The sequence below is a fragment of the Pteropus medius genome, unplaced genomic scaffold, assembly GCF_902729225.1.
Source record: "Pteropus medius unplaced genomic scaffold, Ma_sr-lr_union100, whole genome shotgun sequence".
NCBI classification, from domain to species: domain Eukaryota; kingdom Metazoa; phylum Chordata; class Mammalia; order Chiroptera; family Pteropodidae; genus Pteropus; species Pteropus medius.
In genome coordinates this window covers 18,354,687-18,374,858 of record NW_024352787.1, presented here as the reverse complement: position 1 = coordinate 18,374,858, position 20,172 = coordinate 18,354,687, and the positions used below count along the sequence as shown (strand labels likewise).

Genomic DNA, 20,172 nt, shown 5'->3' with positions numbered 1-20,172 from the left:
ATGAGACAATTTTATTACTATTTTTAAAGTATAGATATAAAAGCTGAGAACTCATCCATGCATATAAATATAGGATTTTGTTATAGCAATGACATTTAATTCTTAGATGCCTTTTGTTATATACCAAAATCATAGACTGATCATTAAATTATTTTTAATGTTCATAATTGACAATCTGATTACGCTTTCTTCAATCCTGCTGAAAAATAAAAGGAATTAAAAACCACCCTTACTGAAGACCTTGTTGTTCAGGCCATTTTCCTTCTCCTCCTTGGAGTGTTAACTAAAAGGCTTTACCGAGACTTATCTTTAACTCTTACACTTAAGAGATATCTTGCTTATGGAATATTAAGATGAAACTGAGTAAAAATGTCCTCCCCCCCAAATTGGAAGTTGCAGGTTTCTTGAGGAGCATATATATTGATTAGAAATTTTGTTTGAAAAACATTTATGCCTTTTACAGAGTTAGAAGAGAATATAAAAACCTGAGAAGAGTTAATCCTAATTGAGTAAAGCTAGTTTTCTAAAGTTAATCGCAGTATGTCCTAAGATGATGTTTTATGGACATTTATGACTAGACTTATATGTAAGTATATGTTCTGCTTTAAAAAGTATTGTTTATGCTATTTTATCAAACTAAAACACACATTTTAACAACTCTGAAATTGGAATGCAGTTCATAATCAATGGCATATCACAGTTTAGTCGGCAGTGTTTTTACTAAGTGGTATATTATGATGAATCATATAATAGTAGTGTCTTAGAAAAATTAGATTACATTGTGGAAATTAAGAGCAAAAAGACACTGGGTTACTAGTAACTTCAGGCCTTATGCAAGGTATATGGTAGCTATTATGTTTTATGACTACTACTGATGACGATTGTTTTATTTACAGTAAAATCCAGAACATATTTGTTAATTTAAACCTAAATACATGTAGGAACAACAACAACAAAAAAAGGGAGAGAAATGGCTCAGAGATAAGCAGGAGACTTGGATCAAAATTAATATGAATTTACAGAATCTAATAATGAACTTGGCAAAGGTTAATAAAAAAAATGTTTTGCCTAAGAATCTTAAACATGCTCTAGGAAATATAAAACCATGAACTTACCTCTAAAATATGACCTTTCAACTTAAAGATGTAATGTTAATATGTCAGAAATAAACATGAAACTTTTAACTTCCTCTTCCTTGAAATCATACAAATTATGCTGAGACAGGTTTGAGATATATACATTGGGCTCTTTACAATTATTGATAATGGTGAAGACAGTTTGCTTGATAGCAGATTCATCAAAATCCATCATGCTTTTATACCAATCTTGAATATTTTAATTCTAAGATAGATGAGGCAAGCGACCTTCTGTTACTTAAAAATAAGGTGCCTTTCCCTCATGCTCTCTTTGCTTTACTTTCACACTATTCACCCACAGGAGAAATGATTTTTTTGAATAAACGAGAGATAAAAAAGGCAAGGTCATTAAACAAAAACTGTCATCATTCTATCTCCCTACTTGACAACACATCTAAATTCTGAACATCTCCATGTGGGCCAATATAACCCATTCCAATATAACACTTCACCCATAATGAAAATACACAAACTTCCACCATACTTCCTTGGTAGAAAGGAAGGAAAAGTCTGTTTAGGTTAAAGGGAAGGGACATAATTCCCTTTCTTGGGAGGGTAATGGCAAGGTTATAGTGGAGTATGTGAGATCTGAAATACTACTGGGATTATTTTTGAAAAATATAACCTGCTATAGATTTCTCTTGTAAAGCAGGGATGGGTGATTATAAAAAGGCAGAAGAAAAAAATGGAGAACTGGCATAAACCATTGAGCATAGAAATATTCTTTAGGCAGATCAGTTTTAACAAGAGTACATATGGGAATTGAGAATCTGGTGCTGGATCCCCTTAATGCTATCTAAGCCTGCACATTCTTTGGAAAGTTGAATATCCTAGGAGTATACATACTATTGTTTGATGACCCAGCTATAGATTATTTTTCCATTCTTTAATTATAAGAATATTTAAGATGCATACTTAATTAAATTTTTCTAACAAAATTATTTAGCATTTCTGTAGACATAAAAATATTCTAGAAAACTAAAAAAATCATTTTTCATTTAAAAGAATAATCCATTTCTTTCACTCAGCTAAACAAAAATAGGCTAATAATAGAAACAACCCAAAATATCAATGTCGAAAGAACTTTGCTAACTGAATATCTGACCAACTAGAATGCAGTAATGCACCTTTCCTGACAACAACAAAAAAAGTTTCTCTTAAAATTATTCAGACATCTGGAAATAGATGTTGGTAACTTGGCAGGGGAAAGAAGTTACATTTAGTTGTTTAACATTACCCTCATAAAGTAGTAAAATAAAATAAACATAAACCATTATAAGTTATAATTTGAGAATTTTCTAAATATTGTATGACTATGTTAGCACAAAAATCTTCCCTTTCTTGTCTTTGCCATCAACCCGATGATCTCAAGAGATGGTTTAATAATTATTTCCAAAAGCCATTTCCTAAAGATAACACTTCTTACCTACGAAGTTCAATAAAAGGTTTACAAAAGTGTTCTATTAGCTCTAATTTTCATCACATCATGACCTCAAATCATCTGGAAATATGGTAGGGAAAAAAGACATTTCCTTTAAAATATTGGGAAAAATTATTAATTTACTATCCTTTTAATATACAGGAGATAAAGGCAGAACAAACATAGCAGCTAAAATTGGAATGTCTGCATTCAGTTACCAAAATAGTTACTAAACACCTACTATTTTCCAGGCATCCTTCTAAGAGCTGAGGATATAGGGGCGAATGAGAAACAGCTATAATTTATTGAGTACTTACTATGTGCCAGGCTCTGGCCTAAGAGTTTCAAATGTAAATCCATTTTGTTCTTAAATACACCTCTATTACATGAGTGGTATTAATTTCATTTTACATATGAGAAAACTGAGGCATAGAGAAGTTATATAACTCATCCAGATAGTAACTGGCAGCAGTAGTCCTGGGCATCATAGATTTTATTAATCTAAAATCCTTCCCTTCTCATTTTCTTTTTTTGCCTCTGTGAAAGACCTAACAAGTAGAACTGGGTATGGCTCAAATAGGTAGTATGACCATTTCATTTTTAGACATTTCTGTGAATGCTTAAACACAATTTAAGCTAGTTCTATTTTCATGTATTGTGACCTTAAAATATCTAAAAAGCCTGGATGTTAAGACTTGACTTTAATTAGCTGGCGGAAAAAAAAAGTCTCTTCTCTATTACTGTAGGTAAATATACATAGCATTCCATCCTGTGGATAACCACTTCTCTACTCCAGGTAGGCTTAGTGGGGCTGAAGATCACAGGACTCTGTCTCATAATAGGAGTGGGTCCATTGTCCAAACTAATTAGGCCTTACTACTTTGGTCATAGTTATTGGATCAGGACTACAGAAACATAATCTGAGCATGGCCAATCTGTCTTTCTTGGGATTGACAGACTTGGGAAATGTCTTCTTCACAATGAAGTGATTTGAGACTGCTGGTAGCCATCTTCCTTGGCCTCAAGAGAAAATGACTACAATACTGAGAGATGTAGAGAAATTCAGACAAAAAATATTGCAAGAAGTAAGTGTATCTTTGCCCTTTCCAGTTAAATCTGTATGAAGGGTATCAAAACTCTTTTACTTAAGCTTGTTTCTCTGACTTACAATCAAGTTTCAATGTATTTTTACAAAACCATTACATAAAATATGTGCATAGAACAATGGTTGTAAGGAACGGAAATCTCCTTTAGTCTTTTCCTTTACCCTTCTTTCCCTATGAACAAATATAGAACTGTCTACAGCTCAGAGGATGGTTTATCTATTTTATTTTCAAAGTAGTTGGCAAAACATTTACCTATGAATTCTAACTAACTGATTACAAAGCATTATTTTAATAATTCTACTTCTTTAGCATATGACAGAACCACGATTATAGCTGGAAAGACCAAATGTTTTAAGACAATGGAAAAATATTAAAAGACAAATGTCCATTATATAACCAAGAATGCTAAATATTTGGAAAATGTAAATCTTCTAAAATGTAGTAGGCACTTCCAGAACTAAATATTGCAAATTATCCCACCATATGTCTTTTCTACTACCAACAATATTTGATAAGATGAAAAATACCAAGAAGACCCAAATAATTATTCAAAGTCACCATGTTAGGGTTTAACGTAATTACACATGTATAAGTTTTGTCCAAGATGTTCCTGACACATGAAGCTTCCGGTTGAATTTCAGAAATGTTAACAAAAGTATCTTCCTTTTTTGCCTGTGAATGTTTGAGTATTGCTGTATCGTTGGCTTATATCCACTACAGATACTGGTTCTAGGCCAGCCCAAGGGTCTTCAAGCATTGAAGGCTTGAAATAACTTTCCAACTCATTAGACATTCTTTTTTCTCTACCACGCCCTGATCCAAAAGGTGTAGATGTCCTTGGAGAACCCTTTAGGAAGAAAACCATCAGTTAATAGAGATAACTTGTACTTTTTCTTTAAAAGCTAGCCGGGATCACACTGTTAGTTAAATGTTGTGCTTTAAACTGAAATATGTTCAATTTTAAGTTTTCCTTCAATGGAGTGTTTTTGTTTTTAAAAAGTATTTAAACAAATTTGATATGCTGGTTTACTAATAATTCCATGTCCACTGTCACCTCAAATACTTCTAGGTTTCTAATGTAACTTTGCAGTTCTCGTATTTAATCGATTGGTGATTAAATAATTGTATTTCAATTTTTTCCTCAAATTTCTATATTTTTTTCTGGATAAAAATTAAAACTTTTTAACCCTACAGCTTCAAAATTCCTAGAACTTTGCCATCTCACTAGCTCCAGACTCAAAGAGGTGGAGTTGGTTTAGCGTAAGAAAGGTGGAAAAGCACCGAATACATGCAAGTCGTAAACCACAGAAATCCTAACACACCAGAAATAGTCATTTCCCGTATTCATTCTCACTGAGGAATGGGAAACTTCCCCTATTGCAACGGTTTTTCCTTGAGAAGGCTTGGAGCAGAAGCCAGGGTAGTTCGAAAACAAAGGCGCGGGGGGCGGGGGAGGGCGGGGGAAGGGAAAAAGTGCTAGCAGTAGGAAGGCGGTAACAGCCTATAACCAATTCTATAACCTAGATGAGCTACATGCTGGAAATTCATTCGCTTTTTCCACTCGGAGACCCGGGGCTCAGAATAAAATAATTTTCTGAGACCATTTGGCAAGGCTCCTGACAAAGGAGAGGGAATTAGGGAAATTTGTGAATGAGTGGCAGTGTAGCGGCTAAAACCACGAGGATTCTAAAAGTACAGTTCTGCCACTTTCCAGGGTGAAAAAGAAAGTTACTTAACTTCTCTGAACCTCAGTTTATTCACCTGCAAAGCGGGGCTCACTTCATAGAGGATTAGACAAAATAATCCACGTAAAGGGATTATTAGTACTTGCCTGCCATACAGTAAGAGCTCGGCAAACGCTATTACCTGGGGGTGGGTCTGCTGCTGCCCCGGGGAGTAGCCGAATTGCTGCTGGGACCCAGCGGGGGACCTGGAGTAGGAGCCAGAGTAGCCGCCAGAGGATGGCGACCCGAACCGGCCCCCGGGGAAGCTGCCGCCGTGTCGCGGAGAGTGGCTGCTCCCGTAGGGCCTAGACCGGGGCCCGTACGGCGATGTGTGGTGCGGGCTCCCGTATCCGTCCCGAGGGGAGGGCGGTCGTGGTCCGCCTCCGCGTGGGGTACCCCGGAAGCTGCTCCCACTACCCCAACCTCCTACCCCCGGGCCGGGGTAAGGAGGAGTCGGGGGTCGAAAATTCTGTCGATGCATATCTGGAGATGAAGACGAAGACCTCACAGTCGCGTTCTACCCCCGGAACTGTCCCGACTAACCCTTCAGAGATCTGTGGTTCTTAACCAAAACAGTCCTCCGCCCGCCAGAGCGGTACCACACATTGGTTCCGGCCTCATAAAGATTCACTGGGAGCAAGGGTATAAGTGGGTTATTGAATTGAGTATAGAAAGAGCGAATTTAAGTGAAGGAAGGAGGAAGAAGGGGATAAAAGAATGGCCGCAGATCCGGCCTTTGTACTGTCTACTCGAGACCGACTGACCAGACGCCTGCCCAGCGAGTGGTGCGGATCGGGAGCGCTCAGCCAGGCGCAGCCCCTCCCGGCCGGCAGGGGGCGGGGTCTGAGGTGTCCGTGGGCGCCCCCAGCGGCTGCGGGCCGCTCATGCAGTGTGTTCTGTCTCAAGCGGTGACCCAGGGTATCTGAAAAGCGTGCGATGCTGACGACAGTGGCGAGGGGCGCAGCTGTGCGGAGAACCGGCCTTCTCTCGGGCCCAGGCGGCAGAAGGGAGCTGTGGACCGGTTCCCCGAAGTCAGGTACCCTCCGAGACTCAATCCGTGCGGCAAAGGGGATCCCAGCCACAGTCTCCTACCACGTGAGGCGCCCTAAGTAGAGCGCCCGAAATTTCCTCAAGTTTCTGCTGCTCCGGCAGCCTGCACTTGTCTTTCTATCTCCACGCGCCATGGCTCCGTGGCCTCACCGCTGGCCTCGCCCGGCTCTCCCGCCGCCTGGGGGTCATCCTGCCCGGCGTCCAGGCCCAGGAGCTCGCTTCTGCGGTTCCGACCCCGCGTGCGGTCATACTGGCAGAGGTCTCGCTTTTCTGGGTTAACCCTACCCTCCCGTTCCCCAAGTTTAAAAAACTTAAAAAATTTACACCTGGCTGCATTTCAGAAGGGAGTGCAGACTGCATCTTTAACTTGAGAGGCTGTGCTAGCAAATGCCGGACTTTACTCCCTTCCTCGGATCAGCAGGTTAGGAAGCTGGCTAGGAAAAAGGGTTACTGATTTTCAAAGAGAGCAGTCTTTGGCCAAAACTCTTAAAATCTTGATTCTTTCACAGACTTTTAAGTTATAAAGAAAAATGTGATAATTCAATGACACCTAATGCAAAACACACCTTTGTACCAGACAGCTGGCCGATAATCTGTTTAGAATTTGAAATTTAGTTTTACTACAATTTTATAGAACTTTCTTTACTCTTTCAGAATTTGAGAATGATAGTTACGTAGTTCTGAAATCAGCTTGTAGGAAACAGAATCCTAAAGAACTTTAGGACCCATTCAGTCTTAGCCTTATGGGTATTCTGGACCTGTGATTTTTCAGCCTATACATACACATTCTTGCAACTGCCATTCCATATGTCTTTGACATGTTTCGTGATATGCCTGACTGAAGAGCTTGATGTCTTCTCTGCCTCCATCCTCTTTGATGAATGGAGATCCACAGTTTTTTTGTTTTTGTTATTCTGAGGCAATTCAGTTCAGCAAATTTCTCCTTTACAAGCAAGTTGTAGAATCAAGGCAGAATAGTGTCTTCAATTGTTTTGTGATGCAATTAAGGACGGAGGACCCTAGATTATCCTCTTTATTATATATTTCTGTTCTGGCACAAAATTCTCCGTTTTGGACATTGTCTTTGGTGCTTAGCTTAATGCCTGGTACTAAATTGGACACTCAAATATTAAATGAACGAATTGGGCACATCATATTCATCACTGATTCCATCTGTTGTCCCTTTTATATCACCAGCCAATCTACTTTTCATGGGAAGAAGGGAGCAGAAAAATGAAGGTGGTAGGAACCAAAATTATCTCTTAATTTTTTTATAACTGGCAAATGATTTGCAGAATTGAGTAATATATTGTAAGTTGTCCTTTTAGTTGGCTTACACTTTCCTATAATGATAGCTTGCTATCTTCTACACATGTGAACTTTCATTAGAAAAAGAGGGAAATAAATACATTTGAAAAAGTTTTTTTGGGTTCTCATTTTTTTAAAAAAATTATTTTATTAGTTTTAAGTATACAGTATATTGGTTAGACATGTCTATGGTTTATAAAATGATCCCCCTAATTACTCTTTCTCTCCTCTGGCTCTCTACCTCGCCATTACATTAATACTAACTGCATTCCCTATGCTGTGCTCGCCATCCCCTTGACCAACTATCAACTACTATTTCGTACTTCTTCACCCCATTCTCCCAGCCTCCCAATCCCCCTCCCCTCTGGCCCATCACCACATTGTCCTCTATATTTGTAAGTCTGTTTTCGATTAGTTTGTTCTTTTTGTTCTGTAGGTTCCACATATAAGTGAAATCATATGATATTTATCTTTCTCTGTCTGACTTATTTCACTCAGCTTAATAACCTCTAGGTCCATCCATGTCATTGCAAATGGTAGGATTTCATTTTTTTAATGGCTGAGTAATATTCCATTGTATATATAAACCATAACTTCTTTATCCAGTTGTCTGTTGTTGGGCATTTAGTTTTCTTCTATATCTTGGCTATTGTAAATTGTGCTGCCATGAACATATGGGTACATAGATCTTTACAAATTATTGTTTCAGTTTTTGTTGGATAAATACCCAGAAGTACAACTGCTGGGTCAAAAGGTATATCCCTTTTTAATTTTTTGAGAAACCTCCAGACTGTTTTCCATAGTGTCTGTACCAATTTGCAATCCTACCAACAGTGTATGAGAGTTCCCTTTTCTTCACATCCTCTCCAACACTTGTTGTTCTTTGTTTTATTGATGATACCATTCTGACAGGTGTGAGGTGATATCTCATTGTGGTTTTAATTTGCATTTCTCTGATGATTAGTGACCTTGATTATCTTTTCATATGTCTATTGGCTATCTGTATGTCCTCTTTGGAGAAATGTCTGTTCAGGTCTTCTGCCTATTTTTTAATTGGATTTTGTTGTCGTTGTTGAGTTGTATGAGTTCTTTATGTATTTTGGATATTAACCTCTTATATGTATCATTAGCGAATATCTTCTCGCAGTTGGTTGTCTTTTTGTTTTGTTGGTGGTTTCCTTTTCTGTACAAAACCTTTTTAGTTTAATGTAGCCCTATTTGTTTATTTTTTCTTTTGTTTCCCTTGCCCAAGGAGATATATCCAAAAAGAAATTACTGTTAGCAATATCAGAGCGTTTACTGCCTGCGTTTTCTTCTAGAAGTTTTATGGTTTTGGGTCTTACATTTAAATATTTAATCCATTTTGAGTCTATTCTTGTATATGGTGTAAGAAGGTCATCCACTTTCTTCCTTTTGCGGTCAGTCTTTCTTTTGTATCTGTACAATTTTCCCAACACCATTTATTGAAGAGACTCTCTTTACTCCATTGTATATTCTTGCCTCTTTTGTCATATATTAACTGAGTGGATAAGCATGGATTTATTTCTGGGCTCTCTATTCTGTTCCATTGATCAATGTATCTGTTTTTATGCCAATTTCATGCTGTTTTGATTACTATAGGCTTATAGTATACTTTGATATCAGGTAGTGTGATACCTCCAACTTTGTTCTTCATTCTCAAGATTGCCATGGCCATTCGGGGTCTTTTTGGTTCTACATAAATTTTAGGATTATTTGTTCTAGCTCTCTGAAAAATGCCTTTGGTATTTAGATAGGGACTGTACTGAATCTATAGATTGCTTTGGATAGTATGGCCATTTTAATGATGTTGATTCTTCCTACCCATGAGCATGGCATATGCTTCCATTTATTTGTATCTTCTTGAATTTCTTTTTTCAATGACTTATAATTTTCTGAGAACAGGTGTTTTACCTTCTTGGTAAATTTGATTCCCAGGTATTTTATAGTTTCGATGCAGTCGTAAATGGGATTGTTTTCTTAATTTCTCTTTCCGAAAGTTCATCACAAGTGTATAAAAATGCCACTGACTTATGAATATTAATTTTGTATCCTGCTATTTTACTGAATTCATTGATCAGTTCTAATGGTTTTTTGGTGGAATCTTTAGGGTTCTTGATATACAGTATCATGTCATCAGCAAATAATGAGAGTTTTACTTCTTCCTTTCAGATTTGGTTGCCTTTTATTTCTCTATCTTGTCTTCTTGCTGTGGCTAAGACTTCTAATACAATGTTGAAGGGGAATGGTGAAAGTGAGCATCCTTGTCTTGTTCCTGATCTTAAGGAAAATGCTTTTAGCTTTTCTCCATTGAGTTGTGATGTTAGCTGTAGTTTTGTCATAAATGGCCTTTATTATGTTGAGGTATGTTCCCTCTGTTCCCACTTTGCTGAGGGTTTTTATCATAAATGGATGCTGGATTTTGTCAAATGCTTTTTCTGCATGTATTGACATGACCATATGGTTTTTATTTTTTGATTTGTTAATGTGGTGCATCACATTAATTGATTTGCGGATATTGTACCAACTTTGCATCCCAGGAGTAAATCCAGCTTGATCATGGAATATGATATTTTTAATGTATTGCTGAATTCGGTTTGCTAATATTTTGTTGAGGATTTTTGCATCAATGTTCATAAGAGATATTGGCCTATAGTTTTCTTTTTTTGTAATGTCTTTGTCTGGTTTTGGAATTAAGGTAATGGTGGCCTTATAAAAGGAGTTAGGGAGACTTCCCTTTTCTTGAATTTTTTAGAATAGTTTGAGAAGAATAGGTGTTAATTCTTCTTTGAATATTTGATAACATTTGCCTATGAAGCCATCTGGTCCAGGACTTTTGTTTTTTGGGAGGTTTCTGATTACTGATTCTATTTCATTGGTGATAATCAGTTTAGATTTTGTTTCTTCTTGACTCAGTCTTGGGAGATTGTATGTTTCTAAGAATGTGTCCATTTCTCCCAGATTGTCCAATTTGTTGGCATATAATTGCTCATAGTATTTTCTTATGATCCTTGTATTTCTGTGGAGTCCATAGTTGTTTCTCCTCTTTCATTTCTGATTTTATTTATTTGAGTCCTTTCTCTTTTTTCTTTGATGAATCTGGCTAAGGCTCTGTCAATTTTGTTTATCCTTTTAAAGAACCAGCTCTTGATTTCATTAATCTTTTGTATTGTTTTTTTAGATTCTATTTCCTTTTTTTCTGCTCTGATTTTTATTATTTCCTTCCTTCTATTCACTTTGGGCTTTGTTTGCTGTACTTTTTCTAGTTCTTTTAAGTGTAAGATTGGATTGTTTATTTGAGCTTTTTCTTGTTTCTTGAGGTAGGCCCGTGTTGCTATGAATTTCTGTCTTAGAACTACTTTCTCTGTGTCCCATAGATGTTGAGTCATTGTGTTTTCATTTTCATTTGTCTCTAGGTATCTTTTTATTTTTTCCTTGATCTGATTAATAACCCATTCAGTAGCATGTTATTTAACCTCCATGTGTTTGTGTATTTTCCAGTTTTTTTCTTGTAGTTGATTTATAGTTTCATACCTTTGTGATCAGAGAAGACGGTTGATATGATTTCAATCTTCTTAAATTTATTGAGACTTGTTTTGTGTCCTTACATGTGGTCTATCCTAGAAAATGTTCCATGTTCACTTGAGAAGAATGTATATTTTGTTGCTTTGGGGTAAAATGCTCTGAAAATGTCTTTTAAATTTACTTGGTCTAGTGTGTCTTTTAGACCCGTTATTGTTGATTCTGTGCCTGGAAGATCTGTCCATCGGTGTCAATGGGGTGTTAAAGTCTCTTACTATGAGTGTATTACTGTTGATCTTTTATGTCAGTCAATAATTGCTTTATGTATGTAGGTGCTCCTGTGTTGGGTGTGTATATGTTTATTAGGGTTATGTCCTCTTGATTTATCGATCCCTTTATCATTATTAATGCTTTTTTTGTTTCTTCTTATAGCTTTTGTTTTAAAGTCTATTTTATGTATCACTACCCTGGCTTCTTTTTTTTCATTTCCGTTTGCATGAAATATCTTTTTCCATCTCTTTACTTTTAGTCTGTGAGTCTCATTTGATCTGAAATGGGTCTCTTGTAGATAGCATATGCATGGGTCTTGTTTTTTTATTCATTCAGCTACCCTACTTCTTTTTATTGGAGCATTTAATCCGTTTACATTTAAAGTGATTACTGACAGGTACATAGTTACTGCCATTTTATTATTCATATTTGTTATTTCCATTTTCTTTTTTACCCCTTCTCTTTTTACAGAAGTCCCTTTAACATTTCTTGTAATGCTGGCTTATTGGTGATGAATTCCTTAAGCTCTCACCTGTCTGGGAAGCTCTTTATCTCACCTTCCATTTTAATCAAAAACCTTGCTGGGTAGAGTATTCGTGGTTGTAGATTCTTATTTTTCATAAATTTGAATATTTCTTGCCCATCCCTTCTGGCCTGCAAAGTTTCCACTGAAAAATCAGCAGACATTCTTATGGGAGTACCCTTGTAAGTAACTAGCAACCTTTCTCTTGCTGCTTTTAAGGTTCTCTCTTTGTCTTTGACTTTTGGCATTTTAATTATGATGTGTCTTGGTGTAGGTCTGTTTGAATTTCTCTTGTTCAGGACACTTTGTGCTTCCTGAACTTGTATGTCTAATTCCTTCTCCAGGTTAGGGAAGTTTTCTGTCATTATTTCTTCAAATAGATTCTCAATCCCTTGTTCTCTGTCTTCACTTTCAGGTATTCCCATGATTGGGATATTGTTACACTTCATGTTGTCCCAGAGGTCTCTTAAACTATCCTCACTTTTTAAAATTCTTTTTTCTTTTTGTTGTTCTGATTGGGTGTATTCAGCTACTTTGTCTTCCAATTCGCTGATTCAGCCTTCTGCTTCGTCCAATCTACTATTGAATCCTTCTAGTGTATTCTTCATTTAAGTTTTTGTATTCTTCATTTCTGTCTGGTTCCTTTTAAAGTTTTTTATGTTCTTTTTAATGCTTACTATCTCTCTGTTGATGTTCTTATTGTGCTCATCCATTTTCCCCATAAGTTCATTGAGCATCCTTATAACCATTATTTTGAACTCGGTCTCTGGTAGGTTGCTTGCCTCCATTTCATTTTCTGGAGTTTTCTCCTGTTGTTTCATTCGCGGCATGCTTCTTTGTTTTCTCATTTTATTAGCCTCTCTGTGTTCATTTCTATGCATCAGGAATATTTTTTCATTTCTCAGCCTTGGCCAGATGGCCTAATGTGGAAGATGTCCTTTGTGGCCCAGTGGCGCACTCTTCCTGATCACCCGTGCCAGGGGCTCTGGACTTGATCTTTGTGTGGGTTGTATGTGATCTTCTGTTTTCGCCAAGCCTTTATTGTTGTCACTACAACAGTGGATGGGATTAACGCTGCAGCTGATTGTGGGAATTGGCTGCACCCACAGAGTAAGAGTTGCTGTGTGGGGGCTGACCCCACTGAGTGGGATTTGCCTTAGTAGGCTTGTGTACTTGTTGCAACTACCCTTTGTGTGAACTGCTTATGGGGCTAGTCAGGAGTTGCTCTGTTGTGGTCTGATGCCAGCCTCTGGATGCGTTGGTTTTGTGGCCCCTTGGGAGGGGCTCCCCTGTACGCAAAGATTAGCTATTGCTTTTGATTATTCAGGGCTACCTGGTAGGAACTACAAAGTGATCTGCAGATGATTGTTGCCTATGCTGGATCTATAGGTAAGTGGAAAAGACAACGCTGTAGGCAGCAGTCGGTTATCCTCTGTCCCTGACCTAAGGCAGTTTAGCAGAGGGACCAGTGCTCCTCCAGATTTGACACTGCCTGTCAGTTGCCTGTAAGTCTCTGAAACTGGATGAGCCTTTGGGTGATATGCACGTTGGGTGGTGGTGCAGGGATCCCGAGAGTCTCTTGGATCTATTGAGTAAATTTCCCCCGCCACTGCGGTGTCAGTTTACATGCTAACACTGTCTCTGTGGCTCTTGTACAAGTTTCCAATCATAGCAAGGTCAGCTGTTGCCTACCTCAGGCCTGAATGCGTCATCCCAGGGCGGGGGCAGCTGCCTATCTATGTGCTGCGGACACATTGTGTATTGAATGGGGCAGGAGCTCAGGGAGTTGAGGGCTGTCAGGCCAATACAGACCCCTGCAATCCTCTCAAGAGATATTGCAGCTTGTACAGGCAGCAGTGGTCTGCCTACAACTGTTTACTCTGAAATGCGCTCAATGCACTAGCCAAGGTCTGTTGCCTGTGCAGACTACACAACCCCAAAGCCAAGCAGGGTATGGGAGGCTGCCTGTCAATGTGTTGCAAGAGGTGACACCCGATGGAGGAATTCAGATGCTTAGACAACTTTGTTTGGAAGAAGGAGAATTTATTGTCAGCGGAGAGTGTGCGGCATTCAACAGACCCAAAGCACAATCTCCCCTTGGTTAGATTTCTTACAGCTTATATACCCTTGCAATGTCCATGCAAGTAGCGCGTGATTACTTTGAGGTTTTACATGTCCCTCCTTACTCAGAGTGGAGAGGGAGAGTTTTGGGTCGGGGGCTGCAGGGAAGGGATTTCCAGACCCTTGGTCTTACAGATTGTTTGCTTTCTAGAGTCTGAGACCTTGGTGTTATCAGCACCTTTATTGGATTCTTGAACAGAAAGACAGGACTCCTAGGCTTACAGACAGGGAGCAGCATTCATTGATGTTGGTGCCTGCTCAGCGGGTTCCTTATCCAAAGGCTGAGCTCTCGCTTGAATGCTGCACACTCTCTGCTGGCAAACAGTTCCACAGTCTTGACATTCATATACAGCTACAGAGATAGGGAGGGGGCTGGAGAATCCTTGAGGTGGGGTATGCAGCTGTGGAAAACATGTTAACTGAAGAGCATAGGACAGAATGGGGGAAGAGAGAGCAGTTTTAACCGACTGAGTAGGTTATTTCTGCAGGCCCTTTCCTTTGCATCTTTTTTTTTAACTTTCAGATGCCTCCTCTCCTCTTTCAAATTGGCTGTGGGCACTTTGTGGCTTGGGTGAAACGGGATCTTGGGGAGACAAGGGCTGTCAGGCCAATACAGCCTATTTTGCTGCAACTTCTGTGCTTGGGAGTTCCTGCCGTAGTCACAGATCACAGTGAGACCAACTGCCATCTGGGGCAGTCCCACAGACCCCTCCGATCTGACACATTATTGCAACTCTTGCAGGCAGCAGAGCTCTGCTTGCCACTGATTTCTGTGCAGTGCCCACCCTGTGCTAGCCAAAATTTGTTGCTTGTTTGGATTAGGAGATGGGTTGTGGAAAGGAAGGGCTGTGGCAGTTCACTGTCAATGGACTGCCTGGGGACATTTGTGGGTAGGGTGCAGAAGGGTCTCAGAGAGACAGTGGTAGCCAGATCAATACAGCCTCAGTCTTGCTTCAACTTTGGTAACCATTTGTGCATTCCTGCAGAAGTCCCAGATCACAGCAAGACCAGCTGCTGTCTGGGACTGGCCCACAGATTCCTGAGATCTGCCCAAGTTCATGTTGGCAACTGTGATCTGCCTGAAACTATCTTGGAAATGTGGCTCACAGTGCTGGCACCAGTTATGAATGCTTGGCCTTGAATGGGCGCGGAGCTTGGTAGCCATCCAGCAACGAAAGCCCCTGGCAATCTGCAGGTTAGGTGGGGTGGGCTGATCCCCTCAGGCCAGCGCTTCCTAATGGCCCTTGGGAGGGGTCTGCACAGACAAGCTGGCTCAGTCTGTAGATTGCCCGGTAGGGAGTCCAGACTAAGACACAATGGTGGTTGCCTTTCCAGCCTGCATTCTGGCACCTGGTAATGCAGACTTTCTCGGTATGGATCCCAGGTGAGCCTCTGACCCACCGCTGGTGTCCTGAGTGAGTGTCTGCAGGTCAGAAAGCCTGAGCGTGGGTCCTTTAAAGGAGTGTCTAAGGTTTCAGTCTCCTTCCATCTCACCCAGACGGCTGGAATCTCCTCTGCTTTTTATAGTCAGAGTTATTGGAATCTTCTCTTCTCTGGGTTGGGGAGCCCCCACATCAGACCAGGACCCCCCTCTTCTTTGAGAGAGCCTTTGCAGCCTTGCTTTCCCTCCTGGTGATCCTCCACCACCCATGGGTGTGGGTCCAGCCCCAATTTGTGACTTTGACCCTCCTATTGGCTTCGATGTAGCTCCTTCATATTATCAGACGTTGGTGTTACAATCAGCTGGACTTCAGGTAATTCTCCATGTTGATTATTTTATAATTTGGTTGTAATTTCAATACGGTCCTGGCAGGAGGAGAACCCTGCTTTTACCTAGTCTGCCATCTTCCTTCTCTCTAAATATTCTTTTTTTTAAAAAAAGTATTTGTTTTATGGGTGAAAATCTTCATGTTTCTGAGTATATCAATAACAGGTTTTTTTTTTAAGGTGGTTAAATTTGTATATAGTAAAATTCTCTTTTTGCTATATAGTTCTATGAGTTTGGAGAACACAGAGTTATGCAGCTGTCACCATAATTAAATCAAAATTTGTAGTCATTCCCTCTCTTTATCCCCAGTCTCGGTCAGCTTTGATAGGTTTCCTATTTCTATCATTAGCCTTTTCTAGAATGTTGTATCAATAGAATCATAATGATCGTTAAACAAAATTCTTTTACCTGCCTTATCTCTGTTTTTCTCTGAGTTTCTTTTTCATGTTTTAGTTTTTCTCTTTCCATCAGGGATTTCTCTATATTTTCTTGGTTTTCGGCTGTTCTCTTGTACGATAAGACATGGGCATTAAAATGCTGATTGAAAACGATGTTCGTGGGTAGAACATGCTATAGGTGTCTCCTCGCACCCCCACCCAAATTCATATGTTGAAGTCCTAACCACGGTACCTCAGAATGTGATTGTTTTTGGAGATAAGGCTTTAAAGTGGTAATTAAGTTAAAATGAGGCTGTTAGGGTGGGCCCTAATTCAACCTGACTGAAGAAATTAGGACATATAGAAAAAGATACCAGGGACATAGTGTACAGAGGGATCACCATATAAAGAGGCATTAAGAAGGTGGCTATCTGCAAACCAAGGAGAGAGGCCTCAGGAGAAACTAAACCTGTTGACACCTTGACCTTGGACTTCTAGCCTCCAGAACTGTGAGAAAATAATTTCTCTTATTTAAGGCACTTGTCTGTGATATTTTGTTATGGCAGCTCTGGCACACTAAAATAGGCTTTTTGAATGGTGAGTTTCAATATAGGGTGATATACCTGGATATTTATATATGGATGACTGCTGACTATCAGTATCTTTAGTTATTTTGTCTTGGATTGATAAAATTCTTTCCCCAGTGTGGTTATTTGACAAGGAAACTTAAGAAGAAAGGGATTTGCTTATCAATAGTGAAGAAGATTTGGGATAGCTATTTTGGGAAGAGATGAGTTGAATAATAGGTTGGCGGGAAGCATTGAATTTGAAGTTAGACAAGTTGATTTTGTAGGGAACAAAACTCAATAGCCTCTCTTTATCAGCATGATGTGTGTGTTGTGGTGTGTTGAGTTAAATGACCAGAATGGTAAAGGTACTTAATGGTAAAGGTATGTACACACATTAACAGAACCCAATTAAACATGGGCAAAAGTTTTTAAAAAAGGTATTAAATTGTTCAAAAAGCATATGAAAAAATGCTTAATATCACTTGTCATCACAGAAATACAAATCAAAACCACAAATCAAAACCGCAGAGAGTGTTATTAGCCAGTTTCCAAGTTGGCTACAATGATCCCTACCTCCAGATACTCACAGCCTGTGTATGCTCCACACTGCTCCAGGGTTGGTCTGTGTGATTAAGAGCATATGGCAGAAGATAAGTATGTCACATATAGCAGCATCCTGCAGCATCCATCTTGGCCACCTAGAAACCCTATTTATAATATTGCTTCAATGGGACTACATAATATTTTTTACAATGTTCCATTATGGCAATCTGTTAGTATATTTTGGCAAAATGTGAGGACTGACCTTATGTCCTTTTTCCTCTCTTGTTTCCCTACATTCTTTCCTTCTACAAACATTTATTGAGCGTTTACTACATGTCAGGCACTAATACTTGATGTTGTAACTGCAGAATAAAAGTCTTTTTTCTTAGAAGTTTATCATTTGCTTGAAAATAACTAGTTAGTTACAATTCAGGTAAATGCTATTTATAGAGACATAGATACGATGGTAAGCAGGAATTCTTTCAAAGGAAGGCTGAATTATGAAAGATGGTAGGACGTGTCTAGGTGAGAAAGTATAGATTATTCCAGGTAGAGAAAAGAGCATGTGCAAAGACCCAGAAGTAAAGAATTTGAAAGAAGTATGACTAGTAAGACATTCCTTTTTTTTTTTTTCCAGATTGAAATTGAAAAGGTGGACAGGAGTGAAACCATGAATAATAAATAGCATCATTTGCTACTTTAGGAAAAACAATGAACTATAAGCTCTGTGAGGGAAAGGACCATGAACGAATGGTTGTATGAATAATAGAATGATATAATGGACTTTTCATTTTGGAAGATTACTCTGGAAGCAGTATTGAGAATGGATTGGTGGGAACAAGGTGTTAGGCAGATCTAGGTTAAGATGACTTTGCAGGCAGTTGGGATAGAAAATGATGAAGGCCTGAACTGAGGCAGTACCAGGGAACTGGGTAGGAATGGAGAAGGAGATTTAACAGAAAATTGATGGCTCATTGATTATGGGGAGTAGAGAAGATGATCTCTCAATTCTATCTTGGAGTGGTTGATGATGCCATAACTGAGAGGGAAGAGGACAAGAAACAGATAAGGTAGAAAAGGTTGGACTGATTTGTATTTTAAAAGATAATTTTGGCAGCATTATGGAGAGTGTTGTGAAGAGAGCCAAGATTGGAGACTGGCAGATGAGATAGGAGATTGTTGGAGTAACTCTGGGAAGAGATGATAGTGACCTGAATTGTGGTGGCGGCAGTGAGGATGGGAGAAGAGAAGAGAGCCAAGAGATATTTTCATGAAAGAATGTGCAGTAATTGGTTCTTAATTAAATTTGAGGGATAAGTGAAGAGAGGATTTAAGGATTTTGGTTGGGTTTTTGATTTGTGTAATTGAGTGAGTAGGAATTGTGTTTACCGAATTAAGGAACATGGGGGCAAATGTTGGGAGAAAATAGAAATAACGACAGTACCTGACATTTATTGAGCACCATGACTAAATGTTCATGGGACATTGTTTCCTTTAATTTTTTAATAATCCTATAAAATAGGTGCCATTATTATCCCTATTGTACAAATTGGAAAATCAAAGTAGAATAAGGTTAGAGGTTAGTAAATAGAGTAACAACTTGAACCTAGTGTTTGTGCCCCTAATCTTTGTAGTTGTGATATGTCTCAGTTTGCCCCAGTAGACCATGGAGTCCTTGTGGAGGAAGGGATATGATGCCTTTCATCACTGTCTTCATAGTATGATGACCACATAGTAGGAACAAAGGTTTTTTAATGGGAGTGTTCACTGTGTCCTCTGCCCATACCTGTTCTTTTCATTCTGTCCCAGCACCAACTCAGCCTCTTTTCTTTGATTTGGAGACCCACTCAAACGGGGTACATGTGCTTGTGCCAGCCTTTACTGATCCAGTTTGGTGATTTTGGAGATAGTTAATAACCAAATATTAACTATTTCTGTTACTTCAAATTGTTCTTTAGCCATCTCACTGATGGAAATTTTTCTCTGGTGATTTTTTGCCTGCCATTCTTGCTCAGCTTTCTCTCTTCTCATTTTATTTTCCATTCTAGCTTCTAAGCTTACCTGTACACTCAAATATACATTATTTTCTTTGGCAGAGCATTTTCATTGTCTGTTTGTTTAACCGTCTGTTTTCCCACTCTATCCAAGCCCTGTACAGATGATAGAAAAATTAGCTAACTGACGTTGAGGTATCTGGTCTCTTAATGATCTTACTTTGGGCTGCTGTGACAGAATACCAGACTTATAAGCACCAGAAATTTGTTTCTCACAGTTCTGAGGGCTGGAAGTCTGAGATCAAAGTGCAACTATGGTTGGATTATGGTGAGGTTTTCTTTGGACTGAGGACTGCCAACTTCTTGCTGTGTCCTTGCATGGTAGAAAGGGGGCAGGGGAGCTCTCAAAGGTCCCTTTTATAAGGGCACTAATTCCATTCATGGGTTTTCTACCTCATTACCTCCCAAAGGCCCTATCTCCTACTACCATAACAGGGGGGGTTAGGATTTCAACATATGAATTTTGGGAGTGACATATTCATTCCATTGTAGTGGTCATACTAATTGTCAAGTTTATGGATTCTTTCCTCCTCTCACTGCCTCCCAGAGTGATCTTCAACTAATTCTTAGTGAGTGCCCACCATGTGCCAGCCACTGTTCTAGGCATGAGGATTGAAGACAGACGAATCCTGCCCTCATTGTAATTACATTTTAGTGGGAAAG

At 39.1% G+C, this 20,172-nt stretch overlaps 2 protein-coding genes across 12 annotated transcripts in view; one reads left to right on the top strand and one right to left on the bottom strand.

Moving 5' to 3' along the window:
- Positions 1-3,862: 3,862 nt before the first annotated feature.
- On the bottom strand, positions 3,863-5,926 carry MPLKIP (M-phase specific PLK1 interacting protein). The gene is made up of 2 exons (XM_039849416.1): positions 5,529-5,926; positions 3,863-4,509 (listed from the first exon to the last, which is right to left on the bottom strand). Exons 1-2 carry the CDS (start codon positions 5,865-5,867, stop codon positions 4,309-4,311), a joined length of 540 nt encoding a protein of 179 aa, XP_039705350.1. The 5' UTR covers positions 5,868-5,926; the 3' UTR covers positions 3,863-4,308.
- A 239-nt stretch (positions 5,927-6,165) lies between these two features.
- Positions 6,166-20,172, top strand: part of SUGCT (succinyl-CoA:glutarate-CoA transferase) — a 255,360-nt gene continuing 241,353 nt past the window's right edge. For 9 of the 11 annotated variants that reach the window (XR_005649973.1, XR_005649976.1, XR_005649974.1 and 6 more), the window contains exon 1: positions 6,190-6,422. Coding sequence is in view for 2 of the 11 variants with exons in the window: in XM_039849419.1 (XP_039705353.1) it covers positions 6,323-6,422 (100 nt within the window). In the remaining 9 variants the exon portion in view is untranslated. Of the gene's footprint in view, positions 6,423-20,172 lie in introns of all 11 variants that reach the window. The other 2 variants (XM_039849419.1, XM_039849417.1) reach the window with 1 other exon arrangement.

Excerpts from the sequence above, each read along its gene's own strand:
- MPLKIP (XM_039849416.1), bottom strand. The coding sequence starts at position 5,867 with ATGCATCGACAGAATTTTCGACCCCCGACTCCTCCTTACCCCGGCCCG. Across the intron at positions 4,510-5,528 it reads AGCAGCAGACCCACCCCCAG|GGTTCTCCAAGGACATCTAC; the intron begins GTAATAGCGTTT and ends TTCTTCCTAAAG.